Below are 20969 nucleotides of genomic sequence, written 5' to 3' on the forward strand. Positions count from 1 at the left end.
AATGAATGCTTTGTATCTACACCAGGGATGTCAAACTCAAGGCCGGGGGGGGGGGGGATCTGGCTTGCGGGGTGCATAGATCTGGCCCATGGGGCCACCCTGGAAACAGCAAAGGACTGGCCCACGATGCCTCTGCCAGCAAAAAGGAGCCGTTTTTGCTGGCAGAGGGCTGCAGGAGGCCGTCGCAGCCGAAAATGGGCTTGGGAGCCCATTTTCGCTGGCAGAGCGCTTAAGCCAACACAGGCACCCCCAACATGAGTGACATCAAGCTGGCCACGCCCACCCTGGCCTCCAAAATTAAAACACAACCCTGATGCGGCCCTCAATGAAATTGAGTTTGACACCCCTGATCTACACCATAAATTTTTCTAGGGATTATTTTCAATCTGCCTTTGCTTATTATCATTGATTGCAACAGTACTAGCAATGTACTACTAATAGTAACTAGTAGTACATTGATGAATGACCCATCATAAATTAAGTCACCAATAGATTAAACATTACTTCACACATGTTTTTTAAGTGTATTCTGTACATAATATTAGTAATGTACCCTCAAGTATTGCATAATATAATTCCAGCTGGCGGGATCCAGGGGAATGGCCTTTTTCTGCCTTGGTTCCAACCCTTTGGAACATTATGTCTCTTGAGGTGAGATCCTCCCCCAACCTGTTGGCCTTCTGAAGGAGCCTAAAAACCTGGCTTTGCCAATTGATCTGGGGTCCTGATGGGGGCATTCCACACTGATGTAGTGGGCTAGGAAGAAGATCCCATCCCCACTCCATTGACAGTGATATGGGCAGCATATAAAATAAATAAATAAAATAATGCATGTACAAAATAATCATATATCTTTTTCTTTCAAGCTACTATGTACATTATTTCATACTGATGCTGCTATTTATCTTTTTTTCCCATCCCAGATTCAAGCCAAATACAGTGTACAGTATGAAAATATTTTCTTTCTGTGTAACATTTTGGAACAGCTTCTTGAAACCCAAACAGAGCAAAAAAACAAAACCAGTCTTGGTTATGAAGAAAAAGAGAAGAAAAAGTTTTTGCAGGACATTGATCAAGCGGTCCTCCATCTCTCTGATGAATTTCCTTTGTTCTGTATTTATTTATGGCGCCTGGGTACACTTTTGAATGCAGCACAAACAGAACTTCAAGGAAGAAACTGACCAGCTTTTGGTAAGAAAGAAGCAGGAAGCAACTAAAATTCTCCACTGAATGAGAATGAAGCTCTGAAGCAAAGGTGTTAATAAATTTTTATTTTATTGGTGTCAGATATTGCTTGATTGGGTGTTTGGCAGTTTCATGATTGCCACTTCAGTTCTTGGTGGCTAAAATTTGAGCAACATTTATAATATGTTCCTTTGAATAAAGCAGATTAGCTCTGATACTAAAAATTAGCTCTGAAATTGTGAATTCAGATATTAGAATATTTAAAATTGTAGTGCAATGAAGGGCACCAATTTATGAGCCTAATTATTATATTTTTTCAGACAACCTAAGCACACAGTTAGGTTTTATCTTTCTGAATAGTCTGCATAATTAGGAACTGTTATTTGTAGGTTATATTTTCCCACCCAACAGCTTTCAGGAAAAGGTTCTGAACTATTTTCTATTGGAAAGCACTAAATACATTTCCACAATGAAGACTGCTCACATTCTTCATTGTGACAATTAGATATCTACAAAGTATAATAATTAGACTTAGATATTGTTTACTTTATAAATCAAATGTGTAATCCTTGTTGAAATTTAGGTGTGTGTGTATGTGTGTGTGTACATACACACACACACACACACACACATACACATATATACAATATATATGTGTGTGACCGTATTAGCTACTGTATATAAATTGCAATTTATTTCAATATATTTAATACTGAGTCATCTAAAATGATTATTCTACAATGGAGAAGGGGGAATGTTGAATAAATATGCTGGCCTCCCTTTTCAACTTTAATTACTGAGTAGGGAAATGTTTCCTAAAACATCTTGTAATGAGCAATATCAATGTGTATTTGAAATCGATTTTTTTCTATCAAGTATTCTGTTTTTAAATTTCTCAGAATAGTACCTTAAGTGACCATAATTAATTATATCACAGTTTGGCTTCTTGATGCAAATTCTTTTTCTGACTGATTCTCCATAGCTATCAATTTACTTCCTTTTTAAAACAGATCTCTGGAGAATATTAACTCTTAGCAGAGATGTACAGTTCAAGGACTTTTTAAAATTGAAATCGCAACACAAGATCAAAAGGCTAAAAGTTTCCCCCATTTTCTTCAAGAATTAAATGATTGGCATATCCATAATTAAGAAAGATCTACCATTTACAACTACTGAATAAAAACCCTGTAGTACTCCAGACATCCCCTGTAATTAATAGCATATCACATAGATTTTACCATTAGGTTAGAAGTCCCAATGCCTCAGTTATTTTTTTGCAACATGTAGTAAGTTTCTGAATAGCTGGGAATTTTGCTGTTTCTAAAAAGATGTTTTAGGCAATTTACATACATAATATGTACCTTGGCCTTTAGCCATTTCAACAAGATTAATGAGAAAAAAATGAAATGGGAAGCATTGTTCTACTAAAAGTAGCTGTCTAAAATTATAAGAGCATACCTAAATTGCAACAGAGAAAAAAGCACAAGAGAGATGCAACACTTTCCTCACCCTAAGCAATTATGTGAATAGCTTTTAAAATAATGCAACTATTTATATTAAAAATAAGAAGTTAAAGGTATTTTTTATTATTGCAGGCAAAAGGTTTTCCTCTACTTAAATTCTATATATGGTCTATCAACTCTTAAAGACAGATATTTGTTTAAAGCAGGGGTGTCAGACTCTATTTCATTGAGGGCTGCATCAGGGTTGTGTTTGACCTCAGGGGGCCAGGGTGGGCGTGGGCATATCAACATCATTCATATTGGGGGCACCTGTGGTGGCCCGGGCAGGGCCGGGGGGATCAATTGTCTTCAGTGGGAAAAGGCGAGACCTGGGAGAGCGCCAAACCCTTGTCCTCAAGAGGCACCTCGCTGCCCTTCTCGGGCCACACGGAGGACCCCCCGGATAGTGGCGCAGGCTGTTCAGAGCCCTAGGCAGTGAAGAGCAAGCACCCAGCCTGGCCCTCGAGCTCCAAGTGCACCAGGACCGCACAGCCCAGCCTAGCCCCGCTTCCCCAAGGGGGTGCCTGCTGCACTTACCTCTTCCTTGGTGCTGCTGCTGTTTTCACTCTCCTTGGCCAGGTTCATGGTGTGTGTGGGAGGGCAAAATGTGTGGGTCAGAGGAAGGCCCACTCCCTCTCCACGCAAGGAGACTCAGCTTTGTAACCAAAGCATCCTCAGCGATAGGATGGGAGGCCACCAGGAGAGGTCAGGAGACAAAGGGATGGCAAAAGGGCAGCAGGGCTGCTGGTGGCCAAGTGCTAAGGCAGGACTTCTCTCAGATCCTCCCTTCCTCTCATTATAATCTTCCTTCCTTTCTTTTCTTTTTTCTTTCTCTCTTCATTCTCCTTCTTTCTTCCCATCTTTCTTCTTTTTCGTTCTCTTTTCCTGTCCCTTCTTGGATGCTCAGATACAAAAGGGGAAACATTTCTCTTTTTCTTTTGTTTTCCTTTTAGTTTGTTTTGCTAGCCCTCTGCCAGCGAAAACTAAGCTTTTTGGTCGCAACAGCCTACTGCAGTCCTCTGCTAGTGAAAACGGAGCTCAGAGGGGCTACATGCAGGCCCCTTAGGCCTCATTTTTGGTCACAATGGCCTCTTGCAGCCCTCTGCCAGCGAAAACGGAGCCTGGGGGCTGCCCGAAGCTCTGTTTTTGCTGGCAGAAGGCTGAAGGAAGCCGTCGCTGCCAAAAACGGGGTCTAGGAGAGCCACATGCGGTCTTCCCAGGCTTCATTTTTACTGGCAGAGGCCCCACAGGCCGGTCCTTCACTATTTTCAGGGCAGCACCGTGGGCCAGATCTAAGCACTTTGCCACCTCTGGTTTATACAAAACTCTTTGACCATTCATTTTCTAATCAATCTATCTTCTGGAGTAAACTTTCCAATATTTGCTCTCATCATCAAAGAATCTATTATTCTGCCTGTCATAACCTCATCTCTTATTTTCTCTTCAGATTTCTTCTGTTTCAAATTGTCTGTGTTTTACATTGAATTATCTTCCCCATCAGTCGTGCCCAATATGAAAAGGGGTGAGTGGAGAACTGTTTTATCTGGGCCGCAAAAGTCTGAGTAACCACTAGATAGCAGCAAAAGTTTATAGTGGCAGGTTTAGGTGTGGATGGAAATTGCATCCAAGCATCTGGCAAGCCCTGGGAAATTCTTTGATTTGGTTGATCCTTGTAGCATTTTCTTACCAACATGAATGTATTATATTCGGTTCAATAATTCAGTTAGGCAGCTGCTCACATTTCTTTTTGTGCTCACTGTTAATAAGGTAAAGGTAAAGGTTCCCCTTGCACATATGTGCTAGTCATTTTCAGCTCTAGGGAGCAGTGCTCATCTCCATTTCAAAGCCGAAGAGCCAGCACTATCTGAAGAGGTCTCCGTGGTCATGTGGCCGACATGACTAAATGCCAAAGGCGCATGGAACGCTGTTACCTTCCCACCAAAGGTGGTCTCTATTTTTCTACTTGCATTTTTTATGTGCTTTCGAACTGCTAGGTTGGCAGAAAAACTGTTAATAGTTTTTATCATTAAACTTCTTTTGTTAATGAGAGAATCATTAACACAAAAATGGAGTGGAGTCTAATTACTCAACCAAAGAAGTAACATATTCCAATAATCCTTCAATACTTATAGCCGAAGGGAATAATTAGCAAATTCTTTCACTGAGCCAGGATAAAACAAGTAAGATGAAATCATCAAATTAAACATTTTGCCAGCAATTAAATGTTTTACCCAGTAAGGCTCTAAAATCACTTATATCAGAGAAGATAGCCTGTGTACAGTGCCAGACAAAACTACTCTAGTAGATTTAGCATTCTCTTAGTGTGCTAGTTTCGAAAATTACTCTTAATTCTGAACTCAGCACAACATGCTTCCTATCAAGCTAATGTTGCTCATTAGGCAGACATGGGAGTCTGCCACTCAATCGACAGACATAATGGAGAAGTAGAATAAATAAAAAGGATGCTTTTTGCAAATTATAAATCATGTGCTTTTCAGTTTCACTTGCATTCCTTCAGATGCAATAAATAGAAGATGAAATCAAACAGAACCTGGAAACTGCACAAGAATTTTGCAGTATATCTTTTTCTGTTCAGATGTCCACTTGTGGGAAAGTAGAAGCTGCAAAAATATGAAATAAAACATTCCAGCTCCTCCCTTTCTCCTCCTCTTGGCTCTTTTCTTTTTAAACTGACATTATGATGATCATAATGATGATAGTGAATACTTAACTCCCAGACAGTGACTTGACACTCCAAGGAGCAAAACACTGCCTCACTGTCAAATTTTAGACTTACAATGCAAGAGAGTTTTGACTTATATATTGAATTTAAGAAACTGGAATATTGCAACCATGCTGTGGAGGAATATTTTCCCACAGAGGACCCCCAAACTGTTATATATTCTGGATAGCCTCAGATTACTTTCTGCTTCCCTTCTCCCAACAAAGGATTCTGTCAGAATTGATATTCTAGAGATTCGGAAGTGAAATTATTTAAATCTAATCCTGAATATTTTATTTTGGCACTTTTAATTTTGTTCAAAATATGCAGAGAAATCTTTCTAAACAAATTTACATCATAGCATAAGAGTCACTTAAACAGTAATTGCAGCAAGCAGTATAAAGAAGTATATGTCAGTCAAGTATATCACAGTAAGTATTTTTGACAATTGTTTACTTCCTTACAAGTCTTCAACAAGTCCAAGAAAGATAGCAGACATTTTAAATATTCAGATATGTGAGCACATCATTTTACAAAGATAATTATTTTTCTTACCTTTCATTCTTGTGATTGTTTTATGCTAGAAGGAAAAGATTTCACTTTGTAACATTCAGTGTCAGCCTGGTATCTCACTATAATCTATTTTTTGTCTTTACTTTTGTTTGTATGTATCTAACCATTTTTAAAACGTTATGATACCTTTATGTGTTCTTAGTTCTAATTAACAAAGTTATTTAAATGATCATTAACAAATAATGGGAACTTTAATTCTATGAGAAACAGAAATTATTTATAGGCAGTCCTTTTTTAGCTACTACAGTTGGGATCTGCAACCACGTCAGTAAGTGAAATGGTCATTAAGTAAAATTACCACTGTGCTTACGGTCTTAACTTCGGCTTCCCTTTGCTTTACAAAAGGTCCTAAAGTTGTTTTTTCATCCCCATCATAACTCTGAATGTTTGCTATCAGAGGCAGTTGATAAACAAGGATTATCTATAATCGAAGTGCAGGATAGAAATTTATATTTTGAGGAACTTTCAAATTTGGGACATCTATTGTCATGTTCAGTCTAAAGTGAAATGGAGAAGCAAGAATTACACCATCTGATTCCGTAACATGGTTTTTCATTGTGGTATTCAAAGGATGACAAATACCTGCCTTTGATGGCAGTCACTTTTAAAGTAATTTATCTTACCTCTCCCATATTTATTGTAGGAAGCAACTAGAACAAGGATAAGCAGTTTAGGCTTGCATGCAAACATCATTCATTCATTCTGCAGAGCCCTCTCATTTTGCATCACCTAATTTGAGGTGGGACTCAAGTCCACCAGTTTACTATTTAACTAGAATTTGTTTCTGTTTCTACGCAGTTCTATTCCTCCTGTCCTCAGACTACAAACCAACCCTCTCCGAAAATAGGGAGTTGGACTAGAAGACCTCCAAGGTCCTTTCCAACTCTTATTCTGTATTCAATATAGCTGTTAGGAGGAAGCTATGGAACCTTGCACCTGAACCACAATTTTTCTTTTCAAACAAAACCATGCAAGAAGAGTATGTCACATTTATTACATTAGCAGATATATTACTTAGGACTCCTAATGAAGCTCTTTTGTGCTTGCCCTTATTGCATTGAGTGAATCCTACTGAATCCGATCCATAGTAATGATGCCATCTGGAAGAATTATCAAATATGCCAAAGGAAAGAACGTCATAACATCAAGGGTTCCACTTACTGGTTGTCATGTTCTGACTCAATCCAGCCAAGTGCCGAGCATGTTCCCTGCCTAACTGCACACTGATTGAGCAGGAGAATAGGCCAGGGTTATGAGAATGGAATCTATAGGTTTATCAATTGCATTTAGAGAACTTTCTCTGTCAAGGGAGGATTTGGTACTCTCAAGCTCCTTTTTTATGTGCAAGCCTACAGTATATGTGTACCAATGTAAAACTTCTTACACTTCCTAACGTGTACAAATGAAACTGGGACCAAATGCATGGCGGAGTCCATTTCATCACAGTTTATGAAAGTATCGAAGCTTTCTTAGCACATAGTTAGCTTTTCTAAAAGGTTTCAAAGGAGGTAGCTCAGGTGCAATTCTATGTACTTTCAGCATGGATCTCTTCTAAGCTGTACTCGATACAACCAGTGGTGGGATTCAGCCGGTTCGCACCACTTCGGGAGAACCGGTTATTAACTTTCTGAGCAGTTTGGCAAACTGGTTGTTGAAAGAAATAATTAGGGCAGAGAACCGGTTGTTAAATTACTTGAATCCCACCACTGGATACAACTCAACCTAGAGATCAATAGATAAGTAGTTCTTTTATTCTAAACAGGATTTTTCTCTCTCAGTATCTATCTACACATAACCCTGCAATAGATAAATGGATCCCTGATGACAATACTGATCAATAGCATCAGGTTACCAGTTTCCAGTGTAGCTCATACATAATTCTGTTTCTGCTGTCACTTCTTCTAAATTCTTGTTTTCTTGCTCACACCGAGCTTCCTCCGGTTTTCATGTATTTGCTCTGCATATCAGTAATGTCCCAGTTAAGAATTCAAAGGAGTCTGGTAGCATCTTTCCAACAAACACATTTTGTTTAAAAGCCATACGCATGATCAGTCTGATGATGTGAGCTGCAACTCAAAAGAGCTTATGCCTGTTAGTAAAATGTGTTAGTAGGAAAAGGTGCTATACATCATCTGATTTTGGCTATCATAGATTAACATGGCCATCCTTCTATTATACCTACAGTCAGATCATTAATGTAAAGCCTGAAAATTAAACTTGATTCTTTCTAACTTCACAGGGACATCCTTATAGTTTCAGCATTATAGAAGTTGTTTGTCATCATTGCCTTCTAAAAATGTTTAAAACTCCCAATGTACTTAGTCAGTGCCCCCCCCCCCCCACCATACCTTTTGGGCACCAGGGACCGGTTCCACGGAGAGAATTTTTTCCACAGATTGGTAGTGTGGATTTGTATTTTGCCTGCATCCTGTAGATGGGGCTTTGGAACAGAGGTTGGGGACCTCTGACTCAGGTGATCCCGAGCCAGAGATTCCTATAGGTAAAGACACATCACAAGCAAAGTGTCAGACTACTTTGCTAGTCAGTTTGCCAAGGAGGGGTGGGAAAAATATACATCAAATCAACCTGCCTTATTTTTCCAGCAACATATATGGCCGAGACTTAACATCCTGGACATGATATTCTAGACAGTGTCATATGTGTTTTCTTATTTCCAATAGCCACCAAATTTGCTAAACTATTGTTGTGTCCTTATACGGGCATCCGCCAATGGTTGGCTAATCCACCGGCGGGAAGTTTAAATAGATGTCATTGGCTGGCTAGCTTGCCGGAGCTGTATATAAGGGGGGCTCGGCAGCTCAGCCAACAGTTCCGTATAATAATAATAATAATAATAATAATAATAATAATAATAATAACAACAACAACAACAACAACAACAACAACACACCTGACATAACAATAGTTGAAAAGAAAAAAGTATGGTTCATTGACATTGCAATACCTGGTGATGCACGAATTGAAGATAAGCAGCAAGAAAAAATCACAAAGTACCGGGACTTACAAATTGAAGTTGAGCAACTGTGGAAAAAGAAATCGTGTGTTGTCCCGATTGTAATTGGAGCCCTCGGAGCAATACCCAAAGGGCTACCCCGCTATTTAGAAATTCTAAATTTGCCGGACTTGAACATTTTGACTCTACAAAAAACCACCTTACTCGGAACAGCTTACATCCTCCGACGATACCTTAACAGTTCCTAGGTCCTTGGTTAGGACTCGAGCTGCTGAGCTATTAACCAGCCTCAAAGGCTGTGAATCTCACTAAAGATTAACCAATAAATAATAATAATATAATATAATATAATATAATATAATATAATATTATATTATATTATATTATATTATATTATATTATATTATATTATATTATATTATATTATATTATATTATATTATATTATATTATATTATATATATTATAATATAATATTATATAATAATACCAAGAGCAGAGGGTGGTCGAGGACTCCTACAAGTAAAGCAGACTGTGGAAGAAGAAAAATGCAGCTTGAATGATTACATCCAGAAAAGTGAAGAACCAATGATTAAGGAAGTAAATAAAGGAGGCCTTTTAAAGGCAACTAAAACAAAAGCAGAATATAAGAAAGAAGTAATTGAGCAGCGAGCTGAAAATTGGAAACACAAAGCTCTACATGGCCAATACTTGAAAAGTATTGAAGGCAAAGCTGACCAGAAATTAACCTGGAACTGGTTAAGATCAGGAGTACTGAAAAAAGAAACAGAAAGCTTTATTTTGGCAGCTCAAGAACAAGCCCTAGCCACAAACTGTATGAAGGCAAAAATTCAACATGTTACCACCAACAGCAAATGCTGCCTCTGCAATGAGAAAGAGGAGACAGTTGACCACCTGATCAGTGGGTGCAGCAAAATTTCACAAACTGACTACCTACAACGCCATGACCGTGTTGCTAAAATCATTCACTGGAAATTGTGCCAGAAGTTTGGATTTGAGTACAGCAAAAACTACTGGGAACATCAGGTTGAGAAAGTTTTAGAGAATGAGAAACTCAAGATCTTGTGGGACTTTAGGATTCAGACTGACAGGCACTTGGTCCACAATACACCTGACATAACAATAGTTGAAAAGAAAAAAGTATGGTTCATTGACATTGCAATACCTGGTGATGCACGAATTGAAGATAAGCAGCAAGAAAAAATCACAAAGTACCGGGACTTACAAATTGAAGTTGAGCAACTGTGGAAAAAGAAATCGTGTGTTGTCCCGATTGTAATTGGAGCCCTCGGAGCAATACCCAAAGGGCTACCCCGCTATTTAGGAATTCTAAATTTGCCGGACTTGAACATTTTGACTCTACAAAAAACCACCTTACTCGGAACAGCTTACATCCTCCGACGATACCTTAACAGTTCCTAGGTCCTTGGTTAGGACTCGAGCTGCTGAGCTATTAACCAGCCTCAAAGGCTGTGAATCTCACTAAAGATTAACTAATAAATAATAATATAATAATAATTTTATTTCTATACCGCCCTTCTCCCGAAGGACTCAGGGCAGTGTACAGCCAATTTAAAAACACAAGACACAATGATTAAAAATTAAAATAATTAAATAGATTTGGCTGGTTTAAAACCCCAAAAATTTAAAATACCCCAATTTAAAATCATTATGTTGATAGCCCGGCCTGGCGGAACAACAGGGTCTTCAATGCGCAATGAAACACCCGGAGGTCGGAGATCTTACGTATTTCCTGGGGCAGTTCATTCCACAGGGCTGGGGCTCCCACAGAGAAGGCCCTCCCCCTGGGTGTCACCAGCCAACATAACTTGGCTGATGGCACCCTGAGGAGACCCTCTCTGTGGGAGCGGACTGGCCAGTGGGAGGCTACTGGTGGCAGAAGTCGGTCTCGAAGGTACCCGGGTCCTATGCCATGGAGCGCTTTAAAGGTGGTAACCAGCACCTTGAATCGCACCCGGAAGACCACTGGGAGCCAGTGCAGCTCGCACAGGAGGGGTGTCACACGGGCACAATGAGTTGCGCCCATAACCACCCACGCGGTCGCATTTTGGACCAGTTGGAGCCTCCGAGTGCTCTTCAAGGGGAGCCCCATGTAGAGAGCATTACAATAGTCCAGCCGGGAGGTGACAAGGGCATGAGTGACCGTGCGCAAGGCGTCCCAGTCCAGAAAGGGCTGCAACTGGCGGATCAGGCGAACCTGATAAAAGGCCCCCCTGGCCACGGCCGTCATATGCTCTTCTAAAGACAGCCGTGCATCCAGGAGGACACCCAGATTGCGAGCCCTCTCTGTGGGGGGCAAAGATTCACCCCCAATAGTCAGCGATGGCACCTGCTGACTATATCGGGACGCCGGCAGCCACAGCCACTCGGTCTTGGACGGGTTGAGTCTGAGCCTGTTCCTCCCCATCCAGACCCGCAAGGCCTCCAGGCAGCGAGACATCACATCAAGGGCATCGTTGGGGTGGTCTGGGGTGGAGATGTACAGCTGAGTGTCGTCAGCGTACAGATGACACTTCACCCCAAAACCACGGATGATCTCACCCAGCAGCTTCACATAAATGTTGAACAGAAGGGGCGAGAGGACCGACCCTTGTGGCACTCCCCATGCGAGACGCCTCAAGGTCGACCTCTGCCCCCCTGCCAACACGAACTGCGAGCGGTCGGAGAGGAAGGAGGAGAACCACCGCAGAACAGTGCCCCCTATTCCTAACCCTCTCAACCGCTGCAGCATGATACCATGGTCGATGGTATCAAAAGTATGAGCTGAATAAAGTGCTGAACGGATCTCTGCTGAGTCGCGTCTTCTTTTCCCTGCACCAATCTAACAGATATGTAAATTCATTTTAGCAAGTATTTTTTTTTTCATGGTTTTCCAGCTTTTATTCTCGGTGGCAATGAGCATGTGATCTGGTACAACAGAAAAAGACTGCTTTGAAAACTTTGGCCAGCAGAACAAAGATAATTGAAAGATTTGACTTGTGAACATCATTTACTTTAATGTAGACTTATATGTCAGTCACACTATGACAAATAGGTTGCCTGTCTTCCATGTTGCTATTTCAACAGCTAAGAAGGACAAAGGACAATTTTTTAAAAATGCCCTGAAAGAAACTTGAGATATAATCAAGCAGAAGACTCACATTGTCCATTTGCTGTCTCGTGAGATTTTTTTTCTGGATAGTCCGTTCAGAATAAATCATATGTGAAGATCTACGTTCAGGGAAAACAAATAGCAAACTTCTGTAGTGAAAACACTAAGGAAATAAATCTGGCATTCAAGAGCCTGCATGTCAGCTGTATCTCTTGTTTCTTACTAACCTCCAAAGTTAGTTTTCCATGTGGTCAAAACATGTGTAAGACTCTGTGCATGGGCCCTGCCTCACAATCAGAGGTGGGTTTCAGCAGGTTCTGACCAGTTCTGGAGAGCTGGTAGCGGAAATTTTGAGTAGTTCGGAGAACTGGTAGTAAAAATTCTGACTGGCCCCGCCCCCATCTATTCTCTGCCTCCCGAGTCCCAGCTGATCAGGAGGAAATGGGGATTTTGCAGTAACCTTTCCCCTGGAGTGGGGATGGAATGGAGATTTTACAGTATCCTTCCCTTGCCACACCCACCAAGCCATGCCACACCCACCAAACCACGCCCACAGAACCAGTAGTAAAAAAATTTGAAACCCACCACTGCTCACAATGTCCCTGTCACAGAAAGTTTCACTCTTTTCATTACAAAATTCAGAATATTTGAAGGGAGAAGCTGCACACATATAGACAGGATATTCCATGTGATTACAAACTATAACCATCCAGGTTTACTGATCATACTTTTAAAATCTTCTGCACGTTGGAAGTTTGTGGAGACAGAAATGTTGGGGTCAGGTACAGAACACTCAGATCTGCCCCCTTCCTTGCATTAAATTAGCATAAGGAATAACTCGGGAAGAAGGACTGTTAAGTGATTACAATCCAATGGTGCGCTGTGCTCTTATGACAAGATTACTAATTTTCAGTGGATCTTTGTTGCTTCTTAAAACATTTACTAGGATTGAAACTTAAGAAATGATAAAGCAAGTTATGGTTCAATTACAAAACAGTTTTAATATTGGAGTTATATTTTAAAAGCCATATTACAAAAACTGCAGGCAGAGGGAAAATTTTGCTTACTAAATACACATTATAAGTACTGCAGATATCGGTGCCAATAGGAGGGATGGGGGAAATTTTGCAAGCTCAGTCTGTTCACCTCATTCCTCTGCCTTGTGAAGTATATGTAATTATCAACAAAAATAGGGGGGAAAAGTGACTTGCATCTGCCAGAACTGCTTTTGTGCAGCAATCAGGAAAGGATAACAACCTGAACTGTAGAAGTACTTGTATCTCATTTGCCACCTTTCAAGATTATTCAACATCCACTTATCCTTTCCAATGAATCAATAATTGGTCTACCCTTCCTGCACCAAGAATTGATAATAACACATTGAATTTTTCCCTCCATCAAGATGTGGATGTGAGGCAGAAGTGCACGAGGGGAGGCATTTTAAGCTAAGAAAGGATGGTGGAAAATTGAGATATTTTCAGCATGTGTGAAATGTATACATGAAAAAAAAAATCACAGGACTGACCCGGGCTACAACAGGTCTAATAATCTAATAAACTTATCTTCCAGCTTCATAGATACTTATGTGATAGAAAGGTACATTTCCATCAGTGATTAAGAGCCTTGGTGGTGCAGCAGACTAAGTGCTGTTATGTAGCACTTAGCTGCCAGCTGCCTGCAATTAGTGCGAGTTCAAATCTCATCAGGCTCAAGGTTGACTTAGCCTTCCATCCTTCTGAGGTAGGTAAATTGAGGACCCGGATTGTGGGGGCAATAAGCTGACTTTGTAGAAACACCGCTTATGGGGGGGGCAAAAGCCCTAATAAGCAGGTATATACAAAAGAATGAAGGCTATTGCTATAAGTGCATTGTAAGCCGCCCTGAGTCTTCGGAGGAGGGCGGCATATAAATTGAACTAATAAATAAATAATAAAATAAATTAAGATCACTGGGGCGCCGTGGCTCATGTGGCTATGACGCTGAGTCTGAAGACCATTGAGAGCTCGGCTGTGCAAAACCCGAGACCGCAAGCCACATAACGGAATGAGCTCCCATCAATTTGTCCCAGCTCCTGCCTACCTAGCAGTTTGAAAGCATGCAAATGCAAGTAGATAAATAGGTACCACTTCAGTGGGAAAAAATAACAGGGACAGAAAGGAGCCCCCTTGGGCATTCCCTGGGCAATTGTGATGTCACCGGTTATTCCTTTCAACCCAGAATTGCCTTGGCAGGTGCTTCCGAACAGAATGTAGCAGTATTAAGACAGTCTGCAGAATGTTAGGGATTGGAGCATTTTAACTGATCTTTTAAGGCAGTGCTGAGCAGTTTGAATTTCCTGCAAAGCAATATCACCAATAATACTATTACTTTTGGAATAAGGAAGAGAGATGTATTTGGCAGCGGGTGCAAGTGGTAGTGATAAATAGCTTTAAATTGACAGCTGAATGGAGAGTTAGACTCATTAAAAAGCAAACTCAGTTACTGTATAGGTAAAAGGTCACGCCTCATAAAAGATTCTATTAGTAATTTATATAGCAATGAAGAGATTCTTTGCCAATTAATTGGAAGGGAATCTAATAGTCTCTTCGTTACCCAGTCACTATAGAGACTAATATCTCTCTTAAATAGATCTAAAAGAACCTGGAGGATCAAATGAAAGCTTAAGAAACAACAGTGAATGATAATCACAGTATTTTCACTAATTGAATTATTCTTTTGGAATCTCAGCTACACAGAATAAAACTGTATGAGTGGCATTGTGAATATTCCTAATCAAACTCACTTTATTAGACTTTAGGAAGGTGAGTTTTTTTTTCTGACCACTGATTCTTAAATGAAACTGAACATGTGAACAAAATCCCCATTATGTGAAGTTTGCTATTGAGACTGGCTCAAATAATGCTATTGTTCAATTCCTGCATGTTACTATAAGAGATTTTGCATAGTATAGACAGGAATTAGCAGGGATATGGTGGCTCAGTGGCTAAGACGCTGAGCTTGTCGATCAAAAGGTCGGCAGTTCAGCGGGTTCAAATCCCTAGTGCCGCATAACAGGATGAGCTCTGTTACTTGTCCCAGCTGCTGCCAACCTAGCAGTTCAAAAGCACGTAAAAAATGCAAATAGAAAAATAGTGACCACCTTTGGTGGGAAGGTAACAGTGTTCTGTGTGCCTTTGGTATTTAGTCATGCCGGCCACATGACCACGGAGACGTTTTCAGACAGCGCTGGCTTTGAAATGGAGATGAGCATCGCCCCCTAGAGTCGGTTACGACTAGCACATATGTTCGAGGGGAACCTTTACCTTTACCTTATACAGGAATTAGTAAGATCTTGCTGGCATTTCCTAAGAAAAAGAAAACATCAGTCTACCCAGGCTTTACCAAGGAAGCTGCACACAAGAGAAGAACAAGAGAAGAAGAAACATCTTCAAAGAAAAAACAAGAAAGTCCAGTTGCCTCCTGAAAAAAGCACCTTTGGGACAACCACAGCCTGGATGACTGAGAATCTCCTTATTAGCTGTATAATTTGGGATCAACACCCTTTGAATGGTGTGGGAGTAGGAATGGATTTTCAGAGAAAAAATTGCAGACTACAGGAACCAGGAGCAGTACTCATGTGACCCCGAGGACACACATAAACCTCCAAGTGGTTCAACGACCCTCTAAAAGGATGCAAATGACCAGCTGTCTGCAAGGAGTATAAATCTTTCCATTCCCCACTATCCTGTCAGAGCTGAAGAAGCTTCTTGGATGAGAAGCAAAACGTCTTCAAAGAAAAAGAAGGAAGTCCAGTTGCCTCCTGAAAAAAAGCACCTTTGGGACAACCATGACCTGGATGACTGAGAATCTCTACAGACACAAGAGAAGAAGTTTTTCCAAAGCACAGAATCTTGCTAAATCTTTGCAACCGCAATGTTTTATTTCTTTTTCTGCTGCGGTACATTTTTATATTTAAAAAACCCACGATCAATTTGATCAGGGATCACTGAGTGTCATTTCTCATGTCTTCCAGGCCATTCCATGTCCACTTTTGATGCACAGTCACTGGTATGGAATGGAATGTCTTATGTTCCTGTTCATTCTGGCATGATTTCTTTCATTGGTCCGGTTTGCAAATAATCATTCTGGCATGAAGAACATTTTTTTCCAGCTTTGGTCAAGTTTTTTGTATTCTTCTATATTTGGTCTCTCAATAGTGTGTGTGTGTGTGTGTGTTGCATGGGATGGCTAATTTTAGAATTCTTGTTTTGAACTTTCATTAGTTGTATTGACCCTGTTGCCAGGACTAAGGTTAGTATGTTAATTTTAAAAAATAGACTAGGAAAGATTTGGTAGGCGTTCATACATTTCCAGGATCCATCTTGATCAGAAAAGAAAAGCTCCTGAAATGGTTTACTGGATAAAGCCTGGGACATTTTACCTGCATTTATTCTGCCCTTCAACTAAAGCACAACTAGAATACACTTTGGGGAGATCAAAAGTGAAATTACAGAGCTACGCCTCAGCAAGATCTGGCATAAAACAATTCTACAGAAATTCCACGCAGTCCATTCTAAGAGGCCAATTCCATCATCCAGCTAATCCAGCGTTGTTGTATACTGCATTTCTTTTTGCCCTAATTTGCAATCAGATCTAGCATAATTGATTTATGTGCTGCTGCCTGAATGCATTTTATACATGCTCTTCTGCTGCATATGAAGTCCTCCCTGGAGCAGTGAACTATGCAGGCTCTGTGAACCCAGAACTATTCAGACTATTTAATATTCTGGGATTTATTTCATCCATTGCTCTGTGAATGTAAATGGCATTTCACTAGTTTTATCCATAAGTATATAGCCTTCATAGTTCATCAGGCTCTGATGCCCCTCACCTTTATCAAGGAATCACAGAATCTCTAAAGGTAGCATTAGTGTTTAGTTTGATTTGGAGAAAGGAGTATGGAAAAGGAAAAGAAAGAAGGGACTTGTTAATGTGGTGGGACCAAATCAGTGGTGGGTTGCCCCTGGTTCGCACCGGTTCTATAGAACCGGTAGTAATACCGGCAGGAGGCTCCGCCCACTGACCCGGACATCATCAAAACGCTTCTGCGTTTGCACAGAGGAGCACAGGTGTGTGTGAGCGAAGCAAGCGCGCGCACGCGGCCCCGCTGCAAACCGGTAGTAAAGGTAAGTAGAACCCTTGGACCAAATATTTTCTTTAAAAAAACACACACAAATAAATAATTCAATTAAATGGCAATAGGCTTTATAAAATTTCTAGCACGAAGTCATCTGCTATAATCATAAAATATGTATTATAATTTTAATATATCAAACTTTAGATTACTGTGAGATTAATAAATACCTGAAGTTTTAGAATATGATTCTGACAGTCTTTTAATTATGATGGTGCAGAATTCTAAATGATGCTAAAAGGCTTATTGCAAACAGTAAAGAATTAGAAGAGCATCTATAGTTGACACCATGAAGGTGGAACATGCTTGAATGGGCTGGGTTGGAGTTTCTAATAAATCGATCGATGGTTAATCTAGTTCAAAATCAGAGCTTTTCAGTTATAATTTTGCAGAGTGCTTTGATAAAAAAAATATATCAGACATTTTAGATAGGAAAGTTCAAATTAGAGAGAACAGATATACTGATGCTTCATTACTCAACAAGCTTCATTTTTTTAACCAATAATGAACACACACAGACACACACAGGCATATTAACAGAAAAAAATTAATTGTATCTTTAAACGTTAGAAAAACATAAAGGAGGCTTTGAATATTTATGGTAGAAATCACACATTGGAACCATACTGTGCCTTCAGAGCTGTAAATCTGGAGTTAGACCAATTATCTGTTTTGAGTATTGAATATTCATTAAAGTGTATTGAGCAGTTCTATTGGGAACAAGGAGAAAAACCTGGAAAACTGTTGGCTTCATGTATGAAACATCCAAAACAAAAAGAATAATATCTATAATAAAAGATTCCAGAGGAGCAATTCATAGAAATTATAAAGGAATTCTCAGTTGGTGGAGTTTTATTCAAGTCTACTTTCCATAAATGAAGCAACACTACTACCAAGCAGATGGATGGCTTTTTACACAGAATAAATCTACCAAGAAGGCCTTCAGAAGCCCATATTAGGGATTTGACTGCAGCTTTAACTTGGAAAGAGATTTCCAAAATAAAAGTCCTAATGAATGGTCAAATACAGTAAGGATTGATATTTTAAAGCTATGCCTTTCATATGAAGAGGGGGTGTTTAATCTCCCAAATTTCAAATATTGGGCCTACTTGTAAATGTCAGTAATTTATTGTAAAATTATAAAATATTGTAAATTATATTGATTTTTAGTATTTATTAAAAGATAATATTCAATTATACTATCTAGTATCCTTCAAATCTTGGCAAACACTTGGTTCTAACTATAGTAAGAACTTGTTGATATTTCTAGTACTTAAGGCAATTAGACACATATGGGCACTATTAGGTTTAAAAAAATTAAAATTTGATTTGAATTCTCAAGATTGATTATTTGAAGTAAGGCTCCTTTTAAAATGGTGCATAAGACCTATTAGGAGAATATGAGTCAAATAAATGAGCAAAAATAATCTTTTGGAAAATCCTTAGGGTTTATCTGCACTACCCTGTTGTTACATTACCAGCAGAAGCAGGTAACAGTTTCTAGAATACACAAAGGTACGATGTCTCCCTCTATTAATTCTCCATTTACCTGATTTGAGGGTGTGTTTGTCAGCTCCATCTGAACTACAGCACACTTTTCTCTGTTATGGGAGCTCAAATTTTCCTACTCATTTGGGTTATAGCACTTCAGTTGGTTACAGGTAACTCACTAGCTACTCTGCAAAGGAAGAAGGCTTTTCCAATGCTTATGATGCATTCTAAGAGTTTTTATACCTTCCTTTATCAGTCTTGGTGAAATAGCATAGTGTTTGAGATCTTCATGTGGCATAGAGGAGACTGCCAGTCTGTACCCTCGCAAACATATTTTATGTTTCTTTCAATTACATTACTCTTTTCTTGAGTAGCTAGTTTTTCCTCTTTCTTTTTAAAAATGAATTCATGGGTTTACTATGTTACTACCCTGTTTCCCCCAAAATAAGACATCCCCTGATAATAAGCCCAATCGGGTGTTTGAGTGCATGGCAATAAGGCCGAGCCCTTATTTCAGGGTTCAAAAAAATATAAGACAGGGTCTTATTTTCAGGAAAACAAGGTATTTTCCAGACACCTGAGATAAACAGGTTTAACCCCCAGCTCCTAGATAGCCCATGGCCTATATACAAATGTTTGAGTTGTATTTACAATATTTTTTTCCTTGTGTTGTACTACTTTACCTACACCTAATAAATTAGGTAATATTATTACCTAATAAAATCATATTGCATAAAACATACTCATCTTGAAGACTAGTGCTCTAGTTCCCCATTGTGCATCAGTCACCCTCCTACCAGCACTTACTAGCTTTGAGATCTACAGATGGCCTTGACTATGTCAACAAGAATTTCATAACACTACAACATGTTCAACAAAAGGAGAATGCCTCCAATATAAAGTGATTCTTCAGCTGCAAATTCACGGGTGCGTAATCAACTCTAGTTAGGAAAATAGTTATAATGTCAAGACCATAAATGAAAGTGAACAGAGGGCTGGATATAGAGAAAGAGAAGAGATGGCAGATGCAACCTTGGCAGGCCGCTAGCAATCTATCAGTGGCATTCAAAATCTTTTCTGGGTTTTCTTTTAGGATACTAAAGAATTTCTAGGATAGTGTGAAAATAGCCTGATTAAATGACTGAGGGGTTTCCAATACTCATTCAGCTGCCCCTTCATATCATTGAAGTCATAATTCTACATTTCCGTTTGCTGCTTAATGGGCACCGTAGAATTATTTCTACAACCATATCATATGAATAGGACTTTCTATGAATGTGTCTAAATGAATGGATGTGGTGATTTGCAATGTTATTAGGAGAAAGGCTTGAAAAGGAATGAGTTGTTTGGCAGTCAGGGTCAGTAGGAAATACGAAACACATCATACTGGTAAAGTGATTTCATGTACTCAAAAATGAGAGTGTGGTGAAGGGAAAACACCTAACCTCTTTGTGAGTGAGCCACAGTTCCAGACGGTGGTAAGTGCCTGCGGTGTCTGCATAGCATCAAGGCTGCTCTGAAAAAAGGCAGGTGTGGGAGGTTGAAGGAGATGGTGGATGCTAGAGGAGGACAAAGACAAGCCTGTGGAGAAAACATCTGCTGAATTTGCCTTATTGCCTGAACAAACAAACTCCCCCACCCTTTTTTGCTGATAGATGGTATCCATTGTTCAGGCAGACAAGAGACCTGGTTTCTCATGTTGGAAAGCCTTCATTGAAGAGAAGGAAGGAGGCAGAGTCTTTTTTTAAGTAAGGGAGTAAAAATTAAACTGTTTTGCTGCATAAAATTCCTCCAAATCATAAATCAACCAACCAGCAATGGATCAGAAATTGGACAGCAGTATCATTTTACTTTAACATTTTACTTAACATTTAACATTTTACTTAATATTTAACATTTGATGCGGTGGCTCAGTGGCTAAGATGCTGAGCTTGTCGATCGAAAGTTCGCCAGTTCAGCGGTTCGAATCCCTAGTGCCGTGTAATGGGGTGAGCTTCCATTACTTGTCCCAGCTTCTGCCAACCTAGCAGTTCGAAAGCACGTATAAAATGCAAGGAGAAAAATAGGGACCACCTTTGGTGGGAAGGTTAGAGCATTCCGTGCACCTTTGGCATTGAGTCATGCCGGCCACATGACCACGGAGACATCTTCAGACAGCGCTGGCTCTTTGGCTTTGAAACAGATGAGCACCGCCCCCTCGAGTCGAGAACGACTAGC

General features: G+C 39.9%; 1 protein-coding gene across 1 annotated transcript in view; it reads left to right on the forward strand.

The window, feature by feature from the left end:
• The window catches only part of MEI4 (meiotic double-stranded break formation protein 4), a 47245-nt gene extending 45957 nt beyond the window's left edge, over positions 1 to 1288 (forward strand). Inside the window, exon 5 of the mRNA XM_034431830.2 lies at positions 924 to 1288. Within this exon, the coding sequence (XP_034287721.2) occupies positions 924 to 1181 (258 nt within the window). The 3' untranslated portion in view covers positions 1182 to 1288. The remainder of the gene's footprint in view (positions 1 to 923) is intronic.
• The last annotated feature ends 19681 nt before the right edge of the window (positions 1289 to 20969 follow it).

Source organism: Pantherophis guttatus, chromosome 1 (assembly GCF_059756535.1).
Source record: "Pantherophis guttatus breed Tessera chromosome 1, ASM5975653v1, whole genome shotgun sequence".
In the NCBI taxonomy this organism is placed as follows: Eukaryota; Metazoa; Chordata; class Lepidosauria; order Squamata; family Colubridae; genus Pantherophis; species Pantherophis guttatus.